The sequence below is a fragment of the Kryptolebias marmoratus genome, linkage group LG4 (assembly GCF_001649575.2).
Source record: "Kryptolebias marmoratus isolate JLee-2015 linkage group LG4, ASM164957v2, whole genome shotgun sequence".
Lineage (NCBI taxonomy): Eukaryota > Metazoa > Chordata > Actinopteri > Cyprinodontiformes > Rivulidae > Kryptolebias > Kryptolebias marmoratus.
Window position 1 is genome coordinate 16,182,142 of NC_051433.1, and position 14,980 is coordinate 16,197,121.

Consider the following 14,980-nt stretch of genomic DNA (forward strand, 5'->3'; position numbering starts at 1 on the left):
TCATAAGGGGTCTTTGGGCTGCACTTCGTCTGGCCCCTCACCTAGGACCTGTCTGCCTTGGGTGACCGTACTAGGGGCATGAAGCCCCTGACAGCATAGCTCCTAGGATCATTGGGACACTCAAACCCCTCCACCACGATAAGGTGGCAGCCCAGGGAGAGGATCAGACTTCGTATCAAATCAATTTTTGTTTTTATAAAACACCTTTCATACATAAATGTGTAATACAAAGTGCTTTACAGCAGGTTAAAAAAAACAAAGGAAAAGCAACAAACAAGCAAACAAGAGCGACACAGAAAATCAGTTAAAACAGCAGTAAGTGGAAAAAAGATTGAACAATGGCGGTTGTAACATGAAGGGACTGAAATAAGTTTGTGCTCTATGACTGATGTCATGGCTGAGAAGGTATTCACTACTGATAACTATTTGACCAGACTAGCTATTTAACCTTAATCATACCAGTTTGTGTCTACCTCTACCTCAGTTCACACGTTAGCTTCAAGCCTATCACAAAAAAAACAATGTTTCACCATATTAAGGCTGAGCAGAATGACTTTCAATCTCAAAGACTGTATAAAACGATAAACCGCTGATATGAAACTGGAAGTCGAAGCGGGAACGGGACCAACCTGTAGGCTGGTTCCAGTACACGTTTTAAATCCTGCCCCCTCCACATAAACACATGAGACATTGTTGGTGGTAAAATTTTAAAAACACATCTCAGATCATTTTTTTCAGGTATTGACTCTTGCAGATTCACATAGTTCTTGCCTTGCTGGTGTCTTTTTCTAGTACGCTTAACTGTAATTAGCTATTTCACAAATAAAAGAAAGCTGATGTGACACCATGATTGTGGGATAGTAGGTGAGACTTAAACACAGACATTCCTTCTGCACAGACTCTGGTTCCAAAAACAGCAGCTCCATTAGAAGAGGATCTCTTAGCTTCATTCCCCATAAACAACAGACTTGGTTTATCAATATACAGCATGTCTATGATTCTTCCAGACAGGGTAAGTGATTATCACAATCACAGTTACATTTATATTTATATACATTTATGTTACATCAGAAAAGGTCCTAAAAAGGTAACAAAAAACAAGTATATACACACAGTAATATGGAAAAACTTCATATTAGAAAAAAATGATAGTAAATATGGAGCTAAGTGTTGCAGATGTAAATTCCCAGTAAAGTGAAAATGTTAGGTTTTATAACGTTTAACATTAAATGCATAAAAGGAGTCAATGATGAGCAGCTTGGTTATAAGGGAAGAGATGCCATCGGTTACAGTGCTGGCCAATAAAAAGGACTTGTGCAGTTCTTTGAGGGACTTGAGCAGTCAGTGAAAAGCACCGTGGGGTCTCCATAGTTCACATGGCAAACTCTCAAACACCCACGGGGGGTATCCTCCCTCCCTCTCCCGTCATGCCTTAACTGAGGCAAGTGTTGACACAGTGCTGGCCAATCTAATTTTGATTGTCAGGAGCAAGGAATGGTGATCCTCCCCCCGCCCCCTTGAGAGCATCAAGTTCATTTCTCTGGTTGCAAAGGGATTTTTTTTTTTCCCTTCCCTATCCCCCCCCACAACTCCCCCCGCCCCCATCTCCCCACCACTAGAACAATATTCAGCCGTTCCTGGGCCTCTCAGAGTGAGCTCACTGGAGTTAATCTCTCAGGCCTCTCTCCTCTCTATTGCTGCCTCTCTCCCTCTTCTTCTATTCAAAAAGCCATTCGAGAACAGCTTGAATTAGTGACAGTTATTATTCAGACTAATGAGTAAAATCACAAAAGGCAACAAAAGTGGACTGTGACATCAGCTACACCAGCATTCATAAATCATTCATTATCGGCAAAAAGGGATTTATCATTAAATGGGTGACAGATATAATTTTCTGCATCTTATGAAATTTTAATCATCACATACAGCGGAGGTAAAAAAAAAAAAAAAGTCACAGATATCTGCTGGGGTTGTGTGAAACCTTTGGAAGCAAATCTGTGAAATGTCACTAAGCCTTCATTGTTTTCTGAGATCTGCAGCATCAGAGAAGACAGATGGCCCTCTACACATTCGTGTGTGTGTGTTTGTGTGTGCGGGTGTGTGTGTGCAAGCTATGAAAGGAGAAAAACTCACGTTTATTGAGAACACTGTTTTCAAACTGAATACCTTCTTATGTAAATCTGCATGCAAATACCTCTATTCAAACTGATTGAAGAACATAATTATCTTGATTTACCAAATTATTAATACGCAATAAGTAAATTAAGTCATTCATTATTCATGCCTTTTGTGATGTTCTAATCCAGTTCAGTGCTTTCCATCATTTTGGAATTAGGTATGCATGATTAGCTAAAAGTAAAATAAAAAATAAATTAAAAACGAACAGCTTTTGTGGGCAGAACGTGGAGGGAACTGGTCAATGACAAGCGATTTGAGCCACATGTAATCAAACCCATGCACTTAGAAACATTAGGACAGATGCTCCTTTTCTCAGTGCATTATCTGCTACTGAGATGCACTGACAGTCCAGCAGCGTTTGATGATGATGGTGTAACAAAAATCAGATGAAAATGCAGAAATAGGAATGGGTTGGTCAAGCTAAATGACAACCCTGGAGATGCTCGGCCATCATGCGCTTTAAATCAGCGTTATTGAATTATACCTCTACTGTTATGACAAGGATTTTCAGAGCTTTTAGTGTTCAAGCAATAACAATTTTAGATGTTGTACATGAACATAAATAACTTGAAATGCACTTTCACAACATGGCCAGATGGAGGCGGTACAACTAAAGGTCCCTGTTCAGATTTCTTCTCAGTTCTTCATATTTGATAACTTAATTTTGTATTGCTCCACCATTATTGTTACTATTTCAAAAGTCTTTTTATCATCAGCAGTACAGTCAGTTAAAATAAGTGTACTTATTTAAAAAAAAAAAACAACTCTGAACTAACTATGTAATGAATCTCAGCTCATGTTAGAGATTTACACAGAAGTACTATAAAATGTGTTCCCAGGTTTCTGTTTGTTGTAGATGGTTTAAAGTGTCATTCAGTGAATCCATCCAGGATAATTTCCACAGCTTTGTACCACCTTTTAAAACAACAAAAAATGTATATTTATAGTCATATCTAAACTTTGAATAAATATCAGCAAAACTTTCCACTTTTCGTTATCACAGTCGTATATTTAATCTTAGCTTTTGACAAAACCTAATATTTAAAAGTTGTTACTTAATACTTTACGACTTTTTAACAGAAAAATGGTGTTTTCTAATGTGACCACTTGTGACAGATTTATCAAATCCTATTTTGTATTTTGAGAAAAGGTAGAACAGAACTTAAAATATAAGATGTAGCTGACACAATTAATGAGCAAGAACCATACAAATAACGTTTTTTGAGATGTTGTTACCCAAAAGAAGATTTACATAAATTACAAAAATGCACAGTTGGGGATAACCTAAAAGACCACAAAAGTCTTGTTTCTAAAATTAGCAAACATCAGTTTGCACTTGAACCGAGAGCACAACTGCAGCTTGTCAGAAGATATCCTGACGTTATGGAAAACAATTTAGAACTGAAAGATCAAAGGTGAAAGGTCAGAAACATCCTGTCAGGGTCGGTGGGGTCACTGAGGGGGGAAAATTGACCAAATCACAGCTCCTTTAAAGAAAACACAAATTCCTTACAAACAGATATTTTTGTGCCTCAAAGAAATTACACATGGCTCCTTTGTGGTTTGAAAAAATGCTTATTCGGAAACTGAGTGGAAGCTACAGCTGAGGGACGGTGGTGGGTTCGGACATCGGTGCATGATTTGCAAGCTGTCACACGAACGGCTTGCAGATGAAGAGCAGTAGCCCCTCATTCTCCAGCCAGTACTGGGGGCTCCCCACCCCCTCACTCAAACGCCTCTCCATACCCCTTGGGAGGAGGTCTGTTGCGCTGCGGCCACACTAAATCAACATCGTCCAAATGAGGTGTCACACTTGACCCCCAGCAGCCTCAGCCCCTCACACGGGTGTCAGAGCCACAATGAGCGACCCTCCATCTCCAGCGCCTGCCTGACACATTATGATTCATGAGAAAGCCTGGGCCCTGTCAGGACAAAATTACCCCTATCAAAATGCCACCATCAACACATTCATCAACTCCACCTCTGAATCCGCCTTTTTTCTTTCTCTTCAAAAAACAATTCTTCTCCAAAATCAACATGCTGTGCATGCGCCTGCCCTCTGCCTGGCTAAAAGCACACATTTGCACACGGTCTTACCTCCAGACATCTTACATGCAAATGCATGTTCCCACTGATCACCTCACAGCCTTCTGCTTTTTAATGACTCTCTGAGTGATGAACTCTGTGTCCCCCAGGTGTTGGCGAGCCTGTTCTCTGACCTACTGACCCAAAACACTCCAAATGTGAACAGGTCCTCACACCTAATAACAAAACAGGAAGAAATCTGCATGGCATGCCCCAGTGAAGCAAAACAGTAAAAGGCAGAGTGCCTCCCTGCAGCACAAGTTGAATCACATCATCTTCACACTTTGAGACAGTCCAGTTAATTCATCATGATGACTGTGACTTCTGAAGATTGAAGATTAAAGATTGAAGATCAGCTCCATCAATGTGGATACAGCTGAGACTTTCATCTTCCTGGCACCACCCTGGGACCAGATCATCTCCAACCTAATCAGCTCAGCAGATGCTCTCCTGCAAGATAGATGCAAAGGATCAATGACAACAGCCAATCCTGGACCACTCGTAGGACCAGTTATCAAAGACGTTATCACGTCCTTTGTTACAGTTAGGTGCAATTCAGCCCTTCGTTTTACAAGAACAAGCTACAGCATGTTGGCCCCTTGCTGAGAAAATCATTTACTGTTAGCTGACACTCAGCTCGACCCACTGAGGCAACCATCTGCTCTAAAAACTTTCCCCTGGGTGATAAAAGCCCTCCAATAAGACAAGTATATCTGTCAACCAATTGGCCTCATCATGAGCGCCTGCAAATGTCCATAATCACAAAATCATTGCCGTTAAGAGTGAAACTGTCACTGTCTGTTAGTGAAACTATCAACTACTTCCAAATAGTCTCTTGATTCATTATTCATACTTTTGTGACGTCTTTAATCTAAATTGTTTTGAAACACAAGAAGCTGCAAACATGGTATAAAAAGGACAGCAATAGTAACAATGAAATTCATTGTATTTCAGTGAACAATAACTGTAACGTCTTAGTATTTAGCTTGCTGTAGGAGTATTTTTGTTTTAACATGAAACTGAATTGTTTTGTTTTTCACTGAATTGGTGCATTTTATTATGATATGTGACTGTGACAGATGACAAATGTGTATTTGTTACATAAAAAATAAATGTTAAAATTTGGTGGTGACACTCATGGTGAGAGAGCATGGATGGACTTTCTTACAGCCCCCTATCTCATTGACCAAACATTGGAGCTTTCCCTACTGGACAAGAAGGTGGTTCCTTAAGCTGTCAGGTAGAAGAAAAAGTCCTCATTGTTGTTTGTTTATATGTGCCTAGCAGTAGTTCAAAGTACCCAGCCATCTTGGGAAGGTGAAGTGTTGGAAGGTGTTCCATCTGGGGACTTGATTGTCCTAATAGGAGACTTCGACGCTCATGTAGGCAATGACAATGTGACCTGAAGGGGCAGGATTTGGAGGAACATCCTGCTCAGCCTGAATCAGAGTGGCATTGCATTGTTGGACTTTTTCCACTAGTCATAGTTTTTCCAAAATAAAAAAAAAAACATGTTTGAGAATGGGGATGTCCATGAGTGCTTGAGGCACCAGGGTACCCTGGGAGGCATTTTGTAACTGTGTGAACAAATATATGACTGTGTGTCTTTGGCACTCGGTTAAAAAGAGCAGCTGAGCTGTCAACTGATCACCACCTGATGGTGTTTCTGATCAGCTGGAACTCAGAGATGAACAGAACCATCGGGCTTAAGAAGATAGTTCTATCCTATATGGGACTCTGAAGAAGCAATGCAGTTTTCATGTTGGTTGCAAAAGACTGGGTCAGTTTTTTTTTCTCTTACAGAGATGTTTGAAGCTGTGAGAGTTTGCTCAGCAAATTTTTTGTGTTCTGTTGACTTAGAGAAGGCTTACAACTGTGTCCTTCATACTGTCCTGTGGAGGGGTACTTCAAGATTATGGCCTTTTGGGGCCCACTCAGGGCCATTTGTTCCCTGTACAACCACTGCTAGTAATAAGTCAAACTTGTTTTTAAATAAATGTTGGACTTTCCCAGTTTTGTTCTTTGTCACTGTCTCTGTTCATAGGCAGAATATTTGCAGGCGTTTTATTTCTAGAGGTTTTGAATTTCATTGCTGCTTTTTTGTGGCCAGATCAAGAGGGGACCTCCAGGAGGCATGGGAGCAGTATGCAGACCAATTTGAAACAGCTGGGATGAAAATCAGCACCTCCAACCCTGAGGTCACGGTCCTCAGCTGGAAAATGGTGGATTACCACCTCGGGGTTAGGACTGAGCTACTGGCCCAAGTGAGGGAGTTCATGTATCTCAGAGTCTTGTTCAAGAGTGAGGGTAGAACAAAGTGGGAGACTGTGTGAAGACAGAGCTCAGTCAAAAGCTGCTGTTTTACCAGTTAGTCTATGTTGCAACCCTTACCTATAATGGAGCTAGGGGCAGTGAATAGAAGCTGAAATAAGTTTCCTCTGCAGAGTAGCTGGACTCCCAATCAGGATTAGGGTGAGGAGTTTGTCTATTCAGAAGTACTCAGAGTACAATCACTGCTCCTCCACATCACAATGATGTGATTGAGGTGGTTTGGGCATCTGGTAAGGATGCCTTCTGTTTCATAGCTGCTAATAAGAATACAAAATTTTAATTTGCCCCTGTTGTTCGAAGGTTATTTATCAATGTTTATATATAAATTTAAGTGCATGTATCCTGGTAAGTGAACCTGTTAAGTTAATGGCAAAGCTGAGGCAATTTTTATAATTTATGCACAACTAAAGAAAGCGGATTTTGTTTGTGAGACTCTAAATATATTCAAAGTGCAATAAAGACTATAACAGTTATTCTTTTGTTATTCGTTTGAACTGATGCAATCCTAAATGAGTCAAGTTGACTTCTGTGTCTTTCAGCAGAAGTTTAGCTTTAGCTGTGAGCTTACTGAGGGAAGCTACAGAAAAATTGCATGAGACTTGTCATAAGTGAAATCTTTCTGGCTGGGTCAAATCAAGTCTAAAACTTACACTTTTATTAAAAAAATCAGCTTTGTTAATACATTTTTTTATTTAATGGCAAAATAAAGAAACAGAATAATGTGATTTTGAAAATCAAAACAAATAACTGCGTTGTATGTGTCATTTTAACCTTTACACACAGATTCTCTGACTTCCTCTTTGAATTTGTTTCATTTTGTGGTTTGATTTGAAGAAAACCTGTTACCTAGATGAGTCGCGACCAAACGGTTGCAAACAAGCTAAAACACTTTGTTTTCCCTTTACTTAACATTTAGTACAATTTTTTTGCTTTTAGCAAAATACGACAATAATAAACAAATAAAAAAATGTGAAAAACAACTCATGCAAAACGATGTGGAGTATATACATTCACACAAATACTGCAACCATGCAGGAAAGTTCAAATATGTTTCGAGAAACTCACCCCCTCATGCGACAAATGAAATCCACCACAAGGCCACATCTTGGTTGGCATCGGTATAGATTCTGAGAAAGGATTTTTTTTAAAGCAAAATCAATTTAGACTGCTCTTTTCAGCATTGTTTTAAAAGTCCAAATGTCAAAAATGTTAAAGTCAACTGAGCCTTAACTGTGTCATATTTGTCAGATTTAGTGAAGTGCTTTTGTTGCATTATTAAAAACCTTCAAATTACTTTTTACAAAGATCCAAATTAGAAGCTACAAGTGTTGAAATAAAAATGTCTGTTTTTACAGGTTTTGCTTGCCCTCAGTGAGGTCTTTAAATAAAGCTAAAGCTCCTCATTTACAGGAAGTTCTCGCTCACACTTGACACAAATATATCTTAACAGAATCAACTGTCTCTAGGCGCTAAAGCCACTGATGTGCAACTATTTCTGTCACAGATCACGCAATAAAAGCTGTGTCGAAAATGTCATGCTGTTTAGTAAACAACTGATTGCTTATTAGTGAATGACTGAATGTCTCGGCAACCATTAGCCAACCTCTCCATGCTCTTAGTAAAGGCCTGTCCGCAAAACTATAATTGTCACTTTGATGGTCCACCTAATAGCCAGAGTTTTGTTCAGTGCAGAGTTTTTAATTCAGACAATGTTTTGTCATCTTACTGACTCTTCTTGTTGTGGCTGGTGTGGGTCATGCACTCCGCATAATGATGACAAATGAGGGTCAAACACCTAGGAGTTGTTGTTTCATGACAGCTCGTATTCATTGTGTAGAAGTTAGACAGGAATCACGTGGTGCGTTCTTGTGTTTTTTTCTTTAAGCTTTAATTTGACTCAGTTTTATTCCTTTTTAAATTAACTGTCATCGTGTGCTCTTATTGTGTGAGATGGTTGATTTACTGCGTCGTTCAGTTTATATTTGCACAAAGAAAGACAATTTAAACTACTTAGGATGACACATGAATGCAGAAGGGTTGTTCTGCGGACCTTTGTGTTTGGAGAACTTCTGATTCTGTTAAAACAAGAACCTTTCACATCCACACAATGGCCTCCCTTTTTTCTTAAACTTTGCACTCGACAAGCGAGGGGCAAATCTGTGTGCGTGCGTGCATATACGAGTGCGCACGTGTGTGCATGTGACCTCCCTCCCTCTATCCCACCCATCTGCAACAATCACCCTGATGCATATGTGCACCGCTTTCTTTCCTCGAGTAAAAGGAAAACAATGTAAAAGAAGAAAAAGAAGAAATCATCGAGCTCCTTTACGGGATCCTCCCCTGAGCAGTAAAAGAAAAAAAAAAAGTATCCATGGGAATCTTAGCACGTTAGGCAGGCCTTTCTCCCTTCTTCTCATCCGCTCTCCCCCGCTGCACCCACGGACCAGTGCAATTGTTTATTTTCTCCCATTGAGGCTTCTCCATTCACTGGCTCTCACATTTACCCAGCTCAATTGGAGTGAGACAGCACTTATTCGAGGAGAGGAATGCAGCGTTCCACTGACAGAGCAGCAAGAATGCAGCAGAAATAATTAAACTTTTTCCCTTTTTCTTTTTCCTCCAAGGAGAAGGTACAGCTGAGGGCGAACAACATCAAACCAAACAATGAGGACTGACAAGATTTTCTGCTGTGATGAGTATATCTACACATCACCTTGACACTACAAAGTAAAGGAGGCTTTAAATAATGCACATTGCTAGAAAGTGGAGTGAGGATCTTTTAGGGTGGAGGGGGGTCATTCATTCTCTGTGCTTTCTTAACAGAAATTCCCTGCAGAACAGTGAGCTGCTCTCTCATCGATAAAAATGTGAAAAATCAAATCAGTGAGCTGAAGCACGAAGGTTACCTCTGCTCTGCTTGGAGGAGGGTTAGTTATGGCAGCTTCCTACTCTCTCAATGAGTGTTTACGCTGTTTCTGTCATTTTATGGTCTGTAACCTTTCATCTAACAGTCGCTGATGAGTTAAACTGAACCCGAGAGGACAGAAAAAACACGCAACCCACATCAACACCAGTGGAAATTTTGATAAAGATGGTTTTTAATTGGAAGGTCATCAGTACAAAGTGAAGTGTAAAGAACTGGACTCTAATGCGTAACTGAGCATTAAAGCTTTATATCTTTACATAAAAAAGTGGTTTATTATTGCTTTGAACATTTTTGTCCTGAGGGTCGTGTTCTGTTCAGTCTGTGTTGTGTTGCTACTATGTGCATGCATTACCCCGGAGCACAAAAGGCAGAGCAGAAAAGTCAAAATCAAACATTTTGATCTTATAACAACATGATAAACTTTCAGTCATGAAGGTCTGTGAGAAAAAAATCTACCTTTGATTACCTTCAACAGATGCTGCCGTTTCAGAATTAAACAAACAGAAATAAAACAAAAATGTGACTTTTTTGACTTTTCACCGAAATGAAACGGCAAAATAATGTGCAGTTCGAGTTAGAAGCAGGTATTCAAAATCCTACAATATCTGATTTTTACACAGTGGAAAAAACAAAAAGGTATTTACTCTCCATTTCTGAGCAGATCTATAGTCGCTGTTTTAATCTGTTTAAAAAAAAACACAGAAGAAACTAAATTTCTACCTAAATGTTTTTGCATATTTCTTAACTATTTTTATGTTCTTCCCTTACTTCACAAAGAGGGTGCCCTTATAAGTGACTCAATATTAGGTAATAAGGCAGTTTCTAATTGAGCTTAAACACGTAATTAACCATTAATAAGCAAAACATCAGATAAAAAGGACTTGTTGTTTGACAGATTTGCCAACATTCATCTGTTGTCTTCGTTCTCACAGTTTTCCTGTATTCTTCATAATTTAGATTTGAAATATCAAACATTTGTCAGAAAGTTACCTGCATGTGAGTGCTACGAGGGTTTGTGGATACAGTGTGTTTGTTTTTGTTGTTTTGTGTATGAAGTTATTTAGTTAAAAAAGTAGGAAAAAAAAAAGTAAGTGACAAACTGTTTACAAACCCATTAATAACCTCTTTATAAAGTATTAATCAATCATTTATAAAACTTTTCTTTTAGTAAAGTGTTACTTTTTTTTTTTTTTAGAAATAAACTTCAGTTCTTGAATGCAAGAGCATAAAATTTAAGCTTATCTGAGAAACAGTTCAACCAGCGTGCAGCTCTGTGCTTCGTTTTTAAAAGAACTACTTCAGTTGCACTTTAGAGCTCATTAAGTAACCTCAAATGACACAATCATTGCATTTTCTTCACCGTTTATCTGCAAACTCACCGCTTAGACAAAAAAAAAAGGAAAAAAGAAACACTACAGCATAGAAAGCATAGAAGACAATTTGATGCATTTCAACAAAACTTTACTACAAAAAAACACCTGAAATCTTTCTGGTCTGCCACATTAGGAGGCTGCAAAGTTACCATTTCTGTCAGTATTAAACAAACTATTTAATACTGTTCATTTGCAATTTTTAAACTGAACTATACCATTTTTTTTACTTTTGTTCAGTGTCGAATGGTCAAATGAATGAGATTGCCTAATGCTGTTGGTGCTAAACCAAAGGGTAAAAAATAAACTTCTTCTTCTTTTTCTTTCAGCTGTTCACTTTAATTTAGTATTTCATCAGCTAACCCATTTACTCAATAAAATGTAATTATCTCGAACAGGTATTATTTGCCACTCTATGAAATGTTTTAAAAAGTCTGGATTAAGAGGAGGAAGTGGAAGAAGGACAAGGAGATGGAAAGTAACATTTGTTTTAAAAACAGAAGCGTTGAGCAGACTTTAAGTAGCAGGCTGTTAAAACATGTAAATCATACCTGCCCCCTTCTGGTCCCACACACGTACGACACAGTGAGGCAGGAAAAACACTTTCTGTGGCAGAGATGACAATTGGGCTAAAGATGCTTCTTCTATGTTCAGAGTTAGATTTTGAAAATATTGTGTACTCATACGTGGAGCTAAGGCTTCCGAGACACACTTAAATTCAGCTCCTGTGCATAACTTTTAGTGGGGCAGACATTCATTTCCTGAATCAATAACCACACCAATGTTACAATTTGCATCACATTTTCTGTGAAAGAAAAGATAGGCTATATGTTGCCTAATATTTATTTTATTCTTTTTTTGCGCACAAAGTTGTCACCTTTTTTTTTCTCTCCCAGGGGTCAAGGTTGTGTGTCGTGAAAACAGTCCTATCTGATAATTAAATCAGAGAAACAGATGCCTCCCCACCCACATCCTCCCAAAACAGGAGTATTTTTTTATTTTAACTAGGTAAAAATAAACAGACAAGTGCATGGCTTTCTAGATTAGATTTCTTATTTTATTTGAAGTAAAATTTCTGCAAAACCAAAGGTAAATGGTGGGAAACCTTTAAAGTAATTCTAAAAAATAAAAAAGTATAGAAGTGATGCTAGCANATATATATATATATATATATATATATATATATATATATATATATATATATATATATATATATATATAATCCTTTGATTACAGCGCCCACCTGGGCTTGCACCGGCAGCCAGGAGATTACTGCAGAACTGACCACTGATCTACAGCAGTAGTGGTTGTATTACTGAGATAAAACCAGCAGAATGTGGAATGTGTCCACGGGGCAGGATATTTTAGGCCCAAACTGTTGGTCTCATTGACTCTGTTGATCACTGCCGACAGGCGACATGTTACATCCCCTGACGAACACAGTGACCTGCACCGCCCTATAACTGCAAATAAGTCAAAAACTGAGAATGGATCACCAAAAAGCATTTTTTAAACTTCATTCAAAATGATCGAAAACACAGAACAAGCCAATGCACAGCAAGCTAAGTAATTAAGTAATTCACAGTTTATTAGGAGGAACTTTGAGAGGCGAATGATTTTTCTCCACCTGCCTAAGTTAATCCCTGAATAAATTTGCCAGTTTAAAAGAAAGCTTCAAATTACATTTATTTCTTTTATATCTGGAAATTTTCAGTGTCATGAGAAAAAATTGTTTAGAGGAAGTTTTGCTGACAAACAAAAGAAGACAGCTCTGAGAGTATGAGAGGAAGAGAACTGAAATAGGATCTCATTTTTTTCTCTTTGTGGCTTACACCCGTAATATCGAGTGGCAGTGTGTCGAGATGGTTAGACTTGACTGCAGTGGCACAGAACAGCAGCTGCACAACACAGTCTTTCGCTGATCTCTCAGCCTGGAAATGGAGCCTATCTATGACTATGGTTACGATCTGGATAACGCCACTGACAATGAATCATACGAATCAATTGAAAATCTGAACTGTTCGGACTTGAGCCTTCATGGCTCCAACATTTATCTGCCCGTGATGTATTACCTCATATTCTTCACAGGCTTTTGGGGCAACCTTTTTGTAATCTCCGTGGTGGCGAGCAAAGGAAAGAGGAGTGGTCGCCTGGTGGACACCTTTGTCATCAACCTGGCCGTGGCTGACCTTGTCTTCGTCCTCACCCTGCCGCTGTGGGCCATCACCGCCAGCCAGAACAACTACTGGGACTTTGGGCAAGCCAATAACTTGCTGTGCAAGCTGAGCAGCTACATCATTTCTGTCAACCGCTTCTCCAACATCTTCTTCCTCACCTGCATGAGCGTTGACCGCTACCTGGCCATTGTGAAGATGATGGACTCCAGGTACCTCAGGAGCAGCTGGTGCATCCGCATCACCTGTGCTGTTCTCTGGGTCACCTCCCTCGTGCTCGGCATCCCGTCTCTGGTGTGCCGGGAAATAATGCCATTCAATGATGGGCAGACATGTCAGGATAACAGCTCAACATTTTTTCCCATTATGAACCTGGTCATGGCGCTGCTCACATTTGTCTTCCCCATGCTGATCATCGTGCTCTGCTACGGGACCATCATCCTGCACCTCAACAGGCACTGCGTCGCAGCAGGGAACCCTCGAGCCCAGGCCCGTCGCAGGCACTCGCTGAAGATGGTCTTCTGCATCATCATGGCGTTTGTGGTCTCCTGGCTCCCCTTCAACACCTTCAAATCGATCATGATAGTGTCGCAGCTCGCCAAAATCGAATTCACTTGCAATACTTTCATCTGGCTGAGCAATGGGCTCACCATATCGTGCTGCCTGGCCTTCTTCAACAGCTGCGTGAATCCTGCCATCTACTTTTTCCTGGACAATCACTTCAGACGACGGGCACAGGTCCTGTTCAAGAGCTGCACTGGGAAGCCCAAAGTGCTGCAGAGCTTCAACTCCTCGACTTCGTACACCAAAGGAGCCACTTCAGAGAGCTTTGAAACAAATGGTGGGCGATCTTAATTTCAGATGTCTCTGTAGGAGGACGAGGTCAGATTAGTAAGATCTGCAGGTGGTAAAGTTCATATTTTAAACTTCCACTAAAAACCCGTTTGACAAGTTTGGACAATTTTTTTTTTACAACCCTTCACAAATTGCAGAAAACCTTTTCCAAATGTAAATTGCTTGAATTTGGTTTATTCTGCTTGAATAATATACTGTTTTGTGTTTCATTTCTTTTGTGTTTCATTTTCTTAAAAATATCAAACGTGCTGTTTATTCTGCCTACGAGAAACGTTGTATAGGTTAGTATCTGTGTCCTGAAAAATTGAAACAATTTCGGTTGAAAGTTTGTGAAAAGTTTCAAAACTTTCCCCCTCCTTCTCAACCCAGCATTAATCAGCATTGTATGAAAAAACTATATGTAATTTTAACTTTAGCAACATTACAGATAATCAGCATTGTATTCAAAGCTTTCATTGTGTTACACTTTTTTGTTACATTTTGTTTGCATAAATGTTAGGCAGAAAAAAAAAGTTTGATTATTGTTTGAAATTATTTTAATGTCAAAAATAAAAAGCTAAACCAAAACATTTTTTGAGTGCTGAAACTGAAAGACATGGAGACGCTTGTACTTGTTGGCAAATTTACCCAAACCTATAAACTGTGTTAAGCTTGAGAAGCTGTCATATTATTATTACTATTATTATTATTTGTAGGAGTAGTAGTATTTAACTGGGTTATGAAATGATTTTATTTGTAGATGAGGCAGAGCTTTTCAATCACATGGATTTATGTCACTATTTAAATTTTAAAAGAAGCTTTTTAAAAATGAATTTTAACAAAAAACAAAAAGAATATTTTCAATATTAGTAAGAGTTGTTTCACTAACAAGACATTTCTTTGTAAAGACAACAGTTACTCTCCATCAGAGTTTCAGCGAGTTCAGCAGTGATACATAAAACCCTCCCAGCAGCCACAGTACCCACACATCGCCTGGTATTACTCAGACATTTTTAGGTTTATCTTTCAAATTGTAGTTTCCTGTAACACTGAAAATGACCATAAAGAAATCAGCAGAAAGT

At 39.1% G+C, this 14,980-nt stretch overlaps 1 protein-coding gene across 1 annotated transcript; it reads left to right on the forward strand.

Annotated features, from left to right (window-relative positions):
- Nucleotides 1–12,642: 12,642 nt before the first annotated feature.
- gpr25 (G protein-coupled receptor 25) lies at nucleotides 12,643–14,416 on the forward strand. The gene has a single exon (XM_025005888.2). It carries the CDS (start codon nucleotides 12,828–12,830, stop codon nucleotides 13,917–13,919), a length of 1,092 nt encoding a protein of 363 aa, XP_024861656.2. The 5' UTR covers nucleotides 12,643–12,827; the 3' UTR covers nucleotides 13,920–14,416.
- Nucleotides 14,417–14,980: the final 564 nt, after the last annotated feature.